The sequence below is a fragment of the Sciurus vulgaris genome (assembly GCF_902686455.1).
Source record: "Sciurus vulgaris genome assembly, chromosome: 2".
Taxonomy (NCBI): Eukaryota; Metazoa; Chordata; class Mammalia; order Rodentia; family Sciuridae; genus Sciurus; species Sciurus vulgaris.
In genome coordinates this window covers 180,218,727-180,233,892 of record NC_136462.1, presented here as the reverse complement: position 1 = coordinate 180,233,892, position 15,166 = coordinate 180,218,727, and the positions used below count along the sequence as shown (strand labels likewise).

Sequence of the window (15,166 nt, the reverse complement as noted above, 5' to 3'; positions counted from 1 at the left end):
TCATGTAATCTGAATGCTTTCTCATCTCTGAAATGGGATAATACCACTGAACACATGGGGTTACTCTAATGATCAAAAGTGATCAAGTTTACAAAGTATATGGCATTTCCAAAAGATGGGGGATACTATTATTTTTGAAGATTTTTTTTCCTCCAGAAAAAAATGTAGTTTGAAATACAGGGCTGGTGATACTGATTGCCTAGCACCCATGAGATCCTGGTTCGATCTCTAGCACCAAATAAATAAATAAATAAATACACTTTTTTTGAATGACAAAAATTACCTAAGTATTTCTATATTGTTATCTGTTCTTTACAATTCTAAAATCTAACCATTAGAAAAACCATGTGCAAGCCAGGTATCATGGCTCATACCCATAATCCCAGCTACCTGGAAGGCTGAGGCAGGAGGATGCTGAGTTTGAATCTAGCCTGGGAAACCTAGAGACCTTATCTCAAAATAAAAAAGGGTTGGGGGTAGAATACTTGCCTAAAATGTACAAATCCCTGGGTTCAAGCCCTAGTTTTGGGGGAAAAAAAAAAAAAGAGGGGGTGCTGTGTGAAGCTATGAGTCCTGCTGCCCTGTCAGTGAGAAGTCCCCAGCTGGGTGGCAGGCAAGCTGATACCACTTCCCTCCTTGCATATGGCTACAGAAGGCTATCTGTGCATGTTACAACTTGACACCCAAATCTTCTAACTCCAGACTTGCCCAGCAATCAGTTACAATGTGCTACCTGTGTCCCAGGGTCTAATGGGAGAAATGCTCTGGAGAGGTGAAAGCCACTGATCCACTGGAGGAAGAATTAAAAACTAGCAATCATTTGGGTTTTAAATATCAGTCTTGTTAGTCACTGACTTCAAATTCTAAAAATTCTGGAACACCAATATAATCAAATTCTTCATCCCAATGGGGAGGTCACAAAGTAAACGCCCCTTTCAGGGTGCCTAGTCTGGGTCGCAACCTCTCTCAAAGCCTCTGCAGGAAACAGCAGCCAAGTTACACACATGGACAAGCCTTGCTCTTACTTTTATAATTATCAGATCTTATAGGAGGGCAAGCAAGGAATTCACAGTTCCTGCTTATGCAGACTGTACCAGAAACCATTCCTCAGATTTCTTAGATCCTACTTCTTTTTGTAGGAAGCAAGACAAAGATATTTAATTGATCAAACAAGTAATCAAGCAAATTATCAGAATACACTATGCCTTAAATTTAGTATTCCAAAGCTAATTATTTTATGACTAAGCTAAATTAAACATTGATCCATTCCTATGGCTCCCAACCCAAGGGGTTTCTGATTCAGATAAAGTGCTTTTAAAAACTGCTGCATATAATTCCATGTTACTGTTTTTTTTTTTCTTTCTCAAAACACTTTTCCTATTAATTCAAAGTTATAAGCACTTGCACATTTTGAGTTCCTTTCTTCCTTCACATTTCACTACTCTCCAAAATAACCATTCAATAAAACACAGATCGATGGCCACTCCCAAGAAGTTGCTTCAATTCCCTCTGCTGAAGTACTCTGGATTCTGAATATGCTTTCAGAACAGATCACATTGTACCAGATTATCTATGTACCTGCCCGTCACTCCAACTAGACTACAAGCTCCTCAGAGACAATGACCTGACTTTGTCTGCATTTACCTAGCAACTAGGACAGTATCTGGCACACAGCTCCACTTAAAACATGCTTATCTTATTCAAACAGATTCATGAATGAAGTAAAAGTTTCCAGCTACCTTTCATAAAAATGGACCACTTGAAATTAAATGCAAATGTCCATCTCTGCAGCATTAAGACTAAAACTATTTGGGATTTCAACATGGAATCCCCAAAGAGTACATGATATTCATACTGGCTTCAAAATCCCCTAAATTCTAATGAGTACACAAACCACCTGGAGATCTCATAAAAATGCAGGTTCTGCTTCAGTAAGTCAGGATGTGGCATTAGAGTCTGCATTTCAAGCAAACTCCCAGATACTTCCACAGATCACGCTGAGCACTGAGGCTATATAATAAATACTGTGTTTTGGTTTTTGCAGTTTTAGAAGCTGCTGCTCGCCAGGTGTGGCGGTGCACACTTGTAATCCAGGCAACTTGGAAAGAGGATCACAAGTCCCAGGACAGCCTCAGAAACTTGGTGAGACACTGTCTCAAAATAAAAGATAAAAAGGGACTGGGATGTAACTCAGTGGTAAAGTGTCACTACTGCTTAGAGATATGACAAAACTTGCCTGGGATCACAAAACTACCAAATGGCAGAGGTGGAATGTGAACTCAGTCTTCCGACTCCAAACCCAGCACCTTTCTACTACCCAATGACTACACTTTTGAGCTAAACAGCTAAAACCAAAGGGATGTACAGCTTTCCTTCATCCCTCAAGTAAGCTCTCTAGGCAGCTTTGCCCTTTAAGAAAGAAGGAGGGGTTGAGTTATGAGAGAATCAAGCCTGCCAGTTCTTTATGTTAACCTCATGTTTGTTTTCTCTTTCTTTCTTTTTTAAGGTACTGGGTTTTGAACCCAGGGGCGTTCTACCACTGAGCTACATCCCCATCGCTTATTTTTTCTTTTGAGGCAGGGTACCACTAAGTTGCCCAGGCTGGTCTCAATTTTGCAATCCTCCTGTCAACCCCTCTAGTCACTGGGACTACAGGGATACATCATCACACCTGGAGCTCATGTTAACCTAGTTAACCTAGATCATTCAATCCTTTAGGCTAAGATTCCTTTTTTTTTTCGATACCAGGGTTTGAACTCAGAGGCACTGAACCACTGGGCCACATCCCTAGCCCCCTTTTATTTTTTATTTTAAGACAGAGCCTCCTTAAGTTACTGAGGCTGGCCTTGAACCTATGATCCTTCTGCCTCAACCTCCCACTGCTGGGATTACAGGCATGTGCACCATGCCAGGACAAGATTTTAAGAGGGGCTGGACAGGGCCTAGGGCTGTAGCTCAGTGGAAGACCACTTGCCTAGCACTTGTGAGGCACTGGGTTCGATCCTCAGCACCAAATAAAAATTAACAAATAAAATAAAGACATGCTGTTCATCTACAACTACAAAAAAGAAAAAAAAAAAAGACGACGACAAAGGGCTGAACAAGGGGCTGAGGGTGTAGCTTGATGGTAGAGTACACGCTCAGTTTGTGAGGACCTAGGTTTGATCCCAAGCACACACACAAACAAAATGGAATGGCTAAACAAAATCTTTCTTTACTACAGAAAGGCCACAGGAAAGCATGATTGCTTTTTAGTTGTGATGGGGGGATCTGTCTCAGTAATATAAGAATTATAAGGGCCAAAGAGCCACAGAATTAAATTAACTCCTAAACAAATGGCTTGACCCTGCATGTTCTGGGCTGTGCTGCTCAGACCTTGGCTGGAATATTCGGAGTATTCACTCAGTTCTGCCCAGTGCATACTACAAGAGCAACATATGAACAGGAGCACATCCAAAGGAGTGTCGAAAGGAAGGAACAGAAACACCAGGTAATGAATAGTCAAGGGAACAGAGATCTGTCCCAGAGAAGTGCAGGCTTAAGACATAAGCACCACCCTTCTCCATCTGTCACCTTGAAAGGGAATCAGACCTGATCTCTGTGGCCCCAGGATGCTGAATGAACAGCCTGTTTTCCAGTTCAGAGTTGTCTAATGTCTGAGCTGGGATTTGCCGCCAGACATTTCAACTCCAACATGACTCCACACTCCTTCCACCAGCCCTACAAAGCTACCACCTCAACCTGTATCCAAGGTAGACACTATGGAAAGACAGACCTAAGTTTCAAATAAGAAAGGTGACTTCATAGTCAGAGCTGTCCAAAAACAGACTAGGTTGTGGTGTGGGCGGACAAAGCACCCAATACAGATGCTGTCAGCAGAGGGGTTCAATTGGAGGTTGATCACGAGGCAGGAATACTACAAAGGGAATTTGGGCCTGGGTGGGTGGCTGGGTAAGATGAACTGCCAATCCCAGAGAAGAATTAATCTCTTCCCACTTTTTTCCTCTAGTGCTTCATTTTTATCTTACTATGGTTTGTCTTTCATCATAGTTACTTGATCAATGTGTGTCTTCCTTGCTGAGAAGGCAGGGTCTTACCCACCTTTATACCCCTACTCTGCCTAAGAGTGTAGGGAGGAAGCCAAGGAAACACCTCTCTCCTATGTGCCAGCCCCTCTGCTAGACACTTCACACACCCACTTATTCCATACCCTCACAAGAAGCCCATGAAGAAAGCAGTAGCATTTGCTCTTTAGATACAGGAACACAAAACTCAGGAGAGGGTAAGTAACCACTGAGGTACTGCTGGTGAGTGGTAAAGCTGTATGTGAACTGGAAATCTTGCCTACACCACAACACTGCCTTCCTTCTCGAAGGCAGCTAACTTGAGCCCAACAGCTTAAAAGCAGGTGTAACATAACCAGCTAGATCTACCGTTTCCTGTTGCTATACTCAAATTTTCCTTGCAAATATACTCATCCTTCCTCAAAATGACCAATCTAAAGCTGTTCTGGAATATCCTCTCTTTCTCAAGACTGGCGCAGCACAAACAATTCTGAGCATGAAGATCACATTCTCAGATCTTTTTTTCTCCCCATGGGCCCTGACTCCAAGTCAGGGCTCTGACCACTGGAAGTAAGTGAGATACTGGCTTTCTGTCTCAGAGACCCACGGCCTCTACACACCTCCACAGGCTGCTCTCCAGGACCTCACTCCCCACACTGAATTGCAACTCTGGACAACTCAAGATCTTCCCCAGCCCAACAGGCCAGCTTCGAGGTTCTCATATTTACTTAATTTCCAAACAAAAATCTATCTTGAATTTCAAATCACATATAAACCTACTCCGGCAGACACTTAAAAATATTTAATCTCCCTGCCAAATGGGGCAAGAAAAGATTTTATCATTTGAATCAAAGGCGCCAGCATGTTTGGACAGCCAACACATAGGGCCTCTCTGACACTCCATCTGTTTTAAGAAGTAAGCCAAATCCAATCTGGCCAACTAGTTCTTCAAATGAAAAACTTCAGTATCACTAAGGGAAATTCCCACTGCTCAGTTCCCTGGGTGGGTTTCAGGTTTTCCAGGTTTTCTCTGGGTTTCTGGAATAGAAATTTCTGTTGGAACAAACACCATTAAGATGCTGTGATTTTCAACCTGCATCTTGATATTCCAGAGAACCAAAAGGCTATGTTCACTATAAATTTAACTTATTAAGATATCTTCCCATATGCTAATGTTTGAGTGTGACTTTATTAAATATGAGAATGCCACCCTTTTTCCAGCAATGAGCAAGAACTTAATGAGGATATATTTCCCATGAGCACCTGGCCTCTCTGAATCCATCAGACATTCTTAGCTGAACCTAAATTAACCTGCAGATGAACTGATTTGCATCCATAAATCCACAGAAATGTATCGATGTACAGTGTTTGAGATACCCAGTTTCCATTTCCCAATTTCACACAATTCTCTTGTTGAAGTAAAACATGGTCCTTTCTACAAACCATTTTCCTCTTTATTAAAACAGAAAAAAAGAGGGGGGAGGGGTGAAATCTGAACCACCTACAGTAGATTTTTCCTTAACTGGTTACCATGCCATAAAAAGAAACTGATCTTTAGCAGGGCACGGTGGCACATACCTACTCTCTGCTACTCAGGAGGCTGAGGCATTAGTTTGGCAAGTTTAAGGCTAACTTCAGTAACTTAGTAAGATACGTCTTAAAATGAAATAAAAAGGGTCAAAGATATAGCTCAGTGATTTCCCAGTACAGAAAAAAAAAAAAAAAAAGAAGAAGAATCACTCATATTTGATCATCTTTCTTAGGTAGAAAACCAACAGAGCAATGTTTACAAAGGAACTGAAAAAGACTTGAGTTTGGGTGATTCTTGTCAGCTCACCCAGAACATGATCCTGGTCTTCATTCAGCTCTCAGTGAAAAAACGTCACCATTTTGACAATTAAACCACAAAAGTCTGATCAATAATAACTCTATCAGAAAAGGAAAGAAAACACACTCACTCATTATCCACAACATGTCACACTCTTTCACACATTATCTTAGCTAACCCTCACTACAGTCATGTGAGAATATTGTTTCATAAGTGATACTTGAGTCTCTTGGTTGGCAGGGACGACATGCAGTTCATCTCTGTGTCCCAAGACTGAGTATGGGGCCTAAGACATAGCCTGCTGAGCGCACTGGCACAGGCCTGTAATTCCAGCAGCTTGGGAGGCTGAGACAGAAGGATCGCAAATTCAAAGTCAGCCTCAGCAATTTAGCAAGGCCTTAAGCAACTTTCGTGAAACCCTGTCTCAAAATAAAAAATAAGGTATGTAAGTGTAGCTCAGTGGTAAAGCACTTCTGGGTTCAATCCCTGATACAACAACAACAACAAAAAGACAGCTGAGCACATGTTTAAGAATGAATATATGACTAAAGGAAAGGGAAATAAATTTAGAACAAAACATGCAAACCGAATTTTGCTCTAGGCCTCTAATTGAAACTACTGCCTAGGACACATTGCAAATAATCCAGTCGAGCTTCTAAGGTCTGTTCAAAGAGCAATTTATCATCTTTCTAATGTGTACACCACCAAGAGAGCTTTCACATTTGGCTTCATACTCTGTCGAACAAGGCTTGGTCCTGTCTCCCTTCTTTTCCCCCCACTCAGGACCACACCTTGTATAGGTGGGGCATTTAATAAAGTAAGTAATAACAAAGGTCATGATGACATCTCTGGAGATTATGGAAGTAAACAGAACACAAGAAGTGCACAGTCACCAAATACATCAGTCTCTGGGTTGAATTACACAAGTTTTTATTCATTTAGTGAAAATTTACTCATAAATAAATACTGAGTATTCACCAAATGCCATGGAGGTGAACATGACCATCACTTCCTACTGTGAGTCTCACATGTAAAGGAGTTTTAGAAACTTCAAAGGACTATACTGTTATGAAGTACTGCTCCTCCTGTTTCTCAACTTGGTTAATGGCATCACCACCTACTCAGCAGCCCAAACTATAACTTTGGTGTTGTCCTCCTCTCTCCTTCCTCCTACCCACTCCCACAGTTACAGTAAATCACCAAGTCTCTCTTGATTCTCCTTCAGAAGTCTGACATGTGTCATATCTCTTCCAGTTTTCCATGCTTCTACTCTGGGCCCTTTGTTCCCACCTGAATAACTGCAGGTCTCCCAGTGATAATGATTAATGGATCTCCTGCCATATGGCAGGCACTGTGCTAAGAGTTCTGCATGTATGACACACTTTAATCCCATAAGGCAGAGACTAGGGCCCTGATTTGTAGAGGAAGACTCAGAGGCTTGGAGTAACCTGCCCCAGGCACACAGCTAGTACATAATGAAGCTACACTCAAATCCAGGCCTTCAGGATTCTATCCATCCCTCACTGGATTCCTGCCTCTCAGTCCCTTCCTGGTCAGTCTACACTCCTTAATCTCTGCTAAGGAGTCCAGGAAAAGAGGTAAACTGACACCCTCCTCCACCTCCCTGCCCTAGGGCCCACCTCATTCTCTTTCCTCTGCAAAGTCCTCAACAGCCCTCCACAGGACCTCACCTCTGCAGCCTCATCCATGTACTCACTCATGCGTCAGCACTGTCAAAATTATTCTCCGCCCTTCCCCACCCCACACTTCCAATTCTGACTTCCTGGAGGGCAGGCACAGTGTCTGCTCATCGCTGAAGCTCAAGGTCCCAGCACCACAGCGGGTCAATGATTACGCTAAGCAAATGGTATGCAGGTGGTGGTGGTAACACTTCACAGAACCATCCCAGGAAGCAGATAAGACCCTTCTTTTGGAAGACAGTTACAAAAAGGGCAACTTACAGCAACTCCTATCCTCACAGGCTAACACAGTAGTACACACCTGAAAACCCAGCTACATGGGAGGCTGAGATAGGAGGATTGCAAGTTTGAGGCTAGCTTTGACAACTTAGTGAGACTGTCTCAAAATATAAGGGCTGGTTAGAGAACTTGCCTAACGTGTAAGGCCTTGGGTTCAATTCCGAGCATTGCCAAAAAAAGAAAAGACTACCTTGAACCAAGTTATTGCAAGTGAGACTGATCTTCCAGTCTGCCGGCAGCCTTGCTCCAAGCCTCCTGAGAGCCAACGCAATCACCTGTACAACTGCAGAAACTACAGGACAACTGCTCTCTGGAATGGGAGAAGAGGTAAACTGACACCTTCCTCCACCACCCGGCCATAGGACAAGCCTTCCAAAATGCAGATGGGTGAAAACCATGATTCTAATTACCACTGGCACACAAAAGAGAATCCTGGTTAAGAGAAAGTTCTCAGAGAAAAAAGCTAGCAACGGCAAAATACAGCCCTGCTCTCCATCTCCATAGTTACAAGTGGAGGCAGGCCCAAGATGGACATCTACAACTGCCTGATGACCCATCTTCTTACTCTAGCCCTCATCGCCTCCCACTTTCCAAAGAGCAGCCAGAGGGTGCTTTAAAACTCTACCAATGATTAGGACACACTCCAGTGTAAAACCCTTCAAAATTTTTCTATCCACTTAGAATCCAAACTTTTCAGTAATAAGTTCAAGGTTTACCTTCTTATTTCATATCACTCTCCCTTCAGTCACTACACTGCAGCCATGAAGGTCTTTTTTTGATTTCTTCCTCTTTTGGCCAACTTCCTAGCCTTTTCCTATGCAGTCCTCCCTCCTAGAAGGCTCCTCCCCCAGAGTTTTACAAGAGTTGGTTCAAACTTCAAACTTCACCTTTTCAAAGAGCCTTCCCTGACCATCCCATTCAAAGTGACACCCCTCCTACCCCATCACTCCCTATCAGGTCATCTTTTTTCTTGTGCAGTACTCAATTCCCATCTCCAAAATGAGTACTTTCTTCATTTACTGTCCTGTATCTGTCTTTCCATCTCTGGGGTGGAAGCTGTGTTTTGTTCACCCCTATGAGGCATTCAGAAAAAATTTCCAGAATGTTTGTTGATTATTAGCAGAATAGTATTCTCAGGATACACAATGTTTTTCTTTTTTAAAATGAAGAAAACATCTATTTGACTCCTACTATGTGCTGGGCACTATAAATCCAAGATCTTCCCTTCAAAAGAGTAAATTAACTAGCTCAAGGTCACACTGCAGACTTTGCTAGCTGACTTCTGAGTTAAATACTTGTTGTGTGACTCTTAAACCCCTCTCACTTCTGCCCTCTCTGAGGGGAAGGTCTGTCACTCTTATGATTCTTTCTCACATTATTATAACAAGAAAAACCAAGCATTTCTAAATTTTTGCTTAATAGTTATCAAAGCATTTCCACATTCATCTCACTCAACAGAAATAAAAAGCACTTGCCCAGAATGCAATAAAACAAGAAGTAAAGTAAGGGTGCCTCAAAGATCAACGCCTGGGAGTGCGGACAGGGGAGGAGTCAGGTCAATAAGATTTGGAGTCCATATTTCCGGGGAAACAGTGAGTCACAGCGTGAAGGATTGCAATACAGGAACTGATAAAACCAGACTGAGGCAACAAAAAGTGAATCACAAAGCTGGAGGACACCTTAGACCTCATGGAGGCCTAACCCTAGCTGATGGATGGGGAAACCGAGGTCTCAAAGGGAAAGCAACTTGCTCAAGTTCACTTAGAGTGTGAACAGAGGTGAAACCAGGGGGGTCTCCTGTCCCCCAATCCTCTTTTCTCTCCATCGAGCAGAGTTTTCAAGGAGAACCCCGAGTCAGGAGTAGGAAAGAGGCTAGGGGCAGCTGAGACTCCACGGAGGGATCGGGAGAGGGCAGGGGTGGAACCAGGAAGCACATAAGGTTAGGATGGGGGTGGACACCAGCCAAGAAAGGGTCAGTAGCAGCGGCCCAGAAGGTGGGCGAGAACAAACGGAGGGAAAGGAGGAATAGATAGGAGGAAAGTGCTGCCAGATCAGGGTCTGCAGGGGCCTGGCAGAGTGAGAAGAGCCTGAGGAGAGAGGGGTGGAATGAGTCTGGTGGAGGAAGTCCAGGGCTCGGGGAAACACTGACGAGGTCAGAGGCGTCCCGGACCCGGAAGGCCACAGAAGGAAGTCTGACCGGGGAAGAGTTCCAGGGTCGCAGCAGACCCCGAGACGAATCAGACTTAGGTAGAGTCCGGGCCCGGGCAGCCCGAGGGAGCCTGTGGGGTGGCTGACGGGGCCCGGCTGCCTCACCGCGCTTGTTTTTGGTGCCGTGCTTCTTGGCGGCCGTCAGCTCCTGTTCGATCTTCTTCTCCAGGAACTCCTGTTTCTTGCTTAGCATTTCCTCCGTGTCCCGCAGCCGCTGGATGGCCTCTTGGGGGGTCGGGCCGCCCTTGCCGGCCTTACCCCCTCCAGCCCCGAACAGCTTCCCGAACACCGACATGGTTGCTGCTAGCCGAGGCGGCCTTCGCCGCCCGCTCCGGCTCGGCTCGGCTCCGGCGCCCGCTCCCGGCCCCGCCGCTCCCTGCCGCCGCAGGCCTCTCCTCCGCCTCCGCCCCGCAGCTGGGCCCGGCCGCGCCACCTCCCACAGGCCCCCACGCCCGGCCCGGCCGGCGTCAGGGCAACGCGCCGCCGACTACAACTCCCGGTGTGCAACGTGCTGGCGGCGCCTCGAACCTAATGGTAGGGGCCGCGCTGCATGCCGGGAGGCTATAGTCTTCCGGCTTGAGGCGCTTTGCGGCGCACCTTTTAGACTCGCTGGGGTCAAAGGGCGAGGTGGCATGCTGGGAAATGTAGTCACCTTGGACTAAATTTCTATAGAGCTGGAAGAACAGGAAGGGGATTAACAGTATTAAAAAGATAGGGGTTGGGGATGTTGTTCTGTAGTAGAGCCTTGAGTGCGATCCTAGCACTCCAAATAATAATAATAGTAATAATAACAACAACAACAACAATAATAATAAATTTAATATATTTGATATTATAACATATCATCTTTTAATATAGTTATATTATATGCTATATGTAATATGTAGTATATACATATATTACATATAATGTTATATAATTAATATTGTGCACATTCTATGAACTAGACATCCTGCAAAATGTTTTACACGTATTATATTTAAATCCCATACACAGCCTATGATAGATAATACATGTAGGTGAGCAAACCAAGACAGAACAGAGCAACACAAACCAGCTTAATGTACTAGTCCTTTGAAAATGCTGTTCCCTCTACGTGGAATGCCTTTCTACTCTTTACACACCTAACAGGTTTTTTGAAATCAGGAAGAGTTTAACCACCTTGGCACAGGACTTAAACTGCAAAGCTTCAAAACTTGCCTTGACAACTTGGACAAGTTACTTCCCCTACCCTTTCTGAAACTGTAAACTGAAGATGATGATAACAGGACCTCCTAGAAGCTTATGTGAGATAGGGAATATAAACTGTTTACTTAGCATAGACCTAGCACACAGTGGGGAGAAGCATTCAGAAATGTGTATTTGTGCCAGGAGCATGGTGCTGGAGGCTAAGGCAGGAGGATCTCAAGTTCAAGGTCAGTCTCAGCAACCAGTGAGACCTTGTCTCAAAAATCAAAACCAAAAAGGGCTGGGGATGCAGCTGAGTGGTAGAGCACTTCTGGATGCAATCCCCAGTACAGAAAAAAAAAAAAAAAAAAAAAATGTATTTTATTCCAAAGTATTCTGGATCATCACTATGGGCAATAATAATTAAAGCAGGGGGCAACCCAGCACTTTCAAGTGTTGAGGATTTTTTCCCTCTGCAGTACATAAGCCCAGCTGGTTGTAGGACTGCATTTCATTGCTTTCCCTTATCTTTGCTGTCAAGAATCACTTCTCAGAACTGGGGATATGATTGTATCTGAGTGGTAGGGTATGCAAAGCCCTGAATTTCGTCCCCAGCACTGCAAAAACAAACAAACAAAAAGAATCACTTCTCTCTGTCCATTAACCATGATGCTGTCTAATAACTGATACTTTTCCCAAAATACATCATTCTAATTTGCTGCTTTCGATCTTTTACATTTGTTAGACTCACGTGAAAACAGAGTATATCAGATCTGAAGTGCTTTACAATGAAGAAAAATATGATTTCTCAAAGGTCTTTTTTATTCCTCCCTGGTTCTTTCCGAGTTACGTGGAAAAAAGAATTTTAAATAAATGAGAATTTCATGAACTTTTCCTTGATTACATGAGGAAATACAGACGAGTCTTGTCTCCTTTGGCTATGATCTACATATAAACAATAACCATGCCTTGGATATTATTGTTGTTTCAATATGCCACAACCCCCACCTGCACATTCAGACAGCCACTCCCAGAGGGTGGTAGAGTTCATTTCACCCAACTTTCCATATTGGAAGAAATTTTCAAATGTGAAAGACATGCTAGAACTGTCAAGAACTCAAAGTAGCATGAATTGTGAAATATAAGTCACACTTGTGTTTGTTCTGCAATGTTTTCATCAAAGTAAACATACACACACACACACACACACAGACACAGTCTGAAAAGGGAGCTAAACCGCGGCCATGACAGCCTGCATTTAGGGCATAAAAGATTTCAGGCCCAGATAGCCGATTCCAGGAAGGCTACTAGATTAGGACTGGCCTTTGGCAAACAACCAATCGGGAGCTAATAAGCCAATGCCTAACATTCCAAACCATATATGTCAATATGTTAAGACCTGGGTACCCTAAGCCAATGGAAACATGCCAAACCTCACATGTTGGAAGATCAGCCAACTGTGTACTTTGCTTTGTTCAAATTTCCCGCTCTACTGTGGAGCTCATAAAAATCCCACTGAATCGAGGCTCGGGACCCTCAGCCAGTACCTGCTGTGTCAGTGAACGCTGTGAGTCCGAGCTCGAGCTTGCAATAAAGACCCTTTTGCTTTTGCATCGGAGATGGCTCCCTGGTGGTCTTTGGGGATTCGCGATCTGGTCACAACAAGTCACACACACACACACACACACACACACACACACACACACACACACACCTAGGATATTTCAACTAAGCCACATCATGGGTACAGCAACCACTTCAGATCTAAGCAATTGCACCCTTGCCTCTTACCTAAGTCATGTTCACAGGCACACAGATGATAAAACATTTGCTAGGTTTGAGCCGTTACCTAAAAAATGTATGAACAGGCAGGTGCTGCAGATCTCACCATCACCAGTCTCACTGCTGCGGGGCACACTGAATGACAGCAGAGCCCCTCATGTCATAACTCTGCGAACCCAGAAAAACATCCTGGGAATACAGCAAAAAACTCAAATTTAATCTCAAGTACCAGCCCCAAGCCATTGATATTGGCCACCTGCACTGCTGGGTTGGGAATAACTTTGAGCCTGCATCAGGACTCCCTGGGAAAAAAGTGCCAAAATCAATTCATGATGTCTGCCGAGGGTGCAGGATGGGAAACAGTGACACAGGAGCAAAGGAAGCTGCATCTTGGCTGAGGATTCAGCTGCCATGGTGAAGACTCATAGGGTGAACCACTTAACCCTGGAGAGCCCTGGGCTTTTGTTCTGGTCTCTTGAGCAAATAAATGAACAGCCTTTCGAACCTTGACCAACTTGTATTAGTTCATTTAAAACTATGTGAATAAGAATAAGCCACCAGTTCACGTAAACTTGGATGAACTCACAGATAGTATACTAAGTGAAAGAAACCAGACATACAGCCTATTAAGTTCAAAAATAGGCAAAACTAATCTATGATGATAGGAGTCAGAACAGTGGTTATCTCTGGTGATACGTACCAGGAAGAAAACCAGTATGAGGTACTGGACAGGTTCAACAGCAGGAGTCAGTGGCGTTTACATGGTGCACATGAATTCATCAATCTTTACACTTAAGATCAACGCCTTTACACACCAAAGGCACTTCACTAACACGTTATACTGCAGTTTAAAAGCCATCTCTGGTAAGAGCAGCAATAAAAGCACACAGTTTTTATTTATTTGAAAAATACCTTTGCATACAAGATCTTAGCTCAGCTCCATCATCCTTCAAAGCCCTGTAATATAAGCATTACTCTAGCACCTCCATTGTATAACCAAAGATAGAGGAATTGCCCAAGGTCGCACTGTTTAAGATGCCCGGTCATCAATTTGTAATCTTCTTTGCAAACATGTCAAGAAATGAAGAGTTAATAAAACCTCAATTACTATGAAACTTGGTCTCACATAACGTTACTAAATTAAATACAGAAAATTTTGCTGATTTTTAGTTGCAAAAGACAAGTATAACCAAAATACTCTTTTGATTAAAAAAAAAACAAAAACACTTAACTATAGGAGAGATCTGCTCAAACTGGTTAATGGGTATCTACGGGAAACCCCCAGATGATATCATACTTAGTAGTGAAAGACTAGAAGTTTTTCTCCTAATCAGGAATAAGATAAGGGTACCTATTATCATCACTTCTATAAAACATCATAGTAAAATTCTTGGGGCTGGGGTTGTGGCTCAGTGGTAGAGCACTTGCCTGGCATGTGTGAGGCACTGGGTTTGATTCTCAGCACCACATAAAAATAAATAAATAAAATAAAGGTCCACTGACAACTAAAAAAAATTAAAAAAAAAAAAAAAGTTCTTGCCAGGGCAATTAGGCAAGAAAAAGAAATAAAAGGTATCCAGATTTAGAAAAGAAGTAAAACTATTTCACTTTGCAGATAACATGATTTGATATATACCTTAAAATCCTGTAAATTACATAAAAAGTCTATTAAAGCTAAAAACAAGCTCAGCAGAGTTGCAGTATATATGGTCAACACATATAAATGGTGTGTCTCTGTTAGCAAAGGACAGTCGGATAATGGTATTAAGAAAACATTTCCATTTATAATAGTATCAAAAAGAATAAAATACTTAGGAATCGATTTAACCAAAGAAATGGAAGGCTTATACTCTGAAAAGTACAATTTACCATTGAAAGAAATTAAGGGAGACCTAAATAAATGAAAAGACATCCACATCCATGGATTGGAGAACTTAATATTGTTAAGACAGCAACACTCTCCAAACTGATCTACAGATTCAATGCAATTCCAATAAAAATTTGAGCTGCCTTTTTGGCAAAATGGACCTACTGATCTTCAAACTCACATGAAATTGCAAGAGGTCCTGAATAATCAAGACAATATTCAGAAAGAAAAATACAGCTGTCAGACTTGCTTTCTGATTTCAAAACTTACT

General features: G+C 43.0%; 1 protein-coding gene across 1 annotated transcript in view; it reads right to left on the bottom strand.

The window, feature by feature from the left end:
* CHMP4B (charged multivesicular body protein 4B) overlaps positions 1-10,521 on the bottom strand; it is a 39,186-nt gene extending 28,665 nt beyond the window's left edge. Inside the window, exon 1 of the mRNA XM_079128412.1 lies at positions 10,185-10,521. Coding sequence (XP_078984538.1) covers positions 10,185-10,374 — 190 coding nt within the window. The 5' untranslated portion in view covers positions 10,375-10,521. The remainder of the gene's footprint in view (positions 1-10,184) is intronic.
* Positions 10,522-15,166: the final 4,645 nt, after the last annotated feature.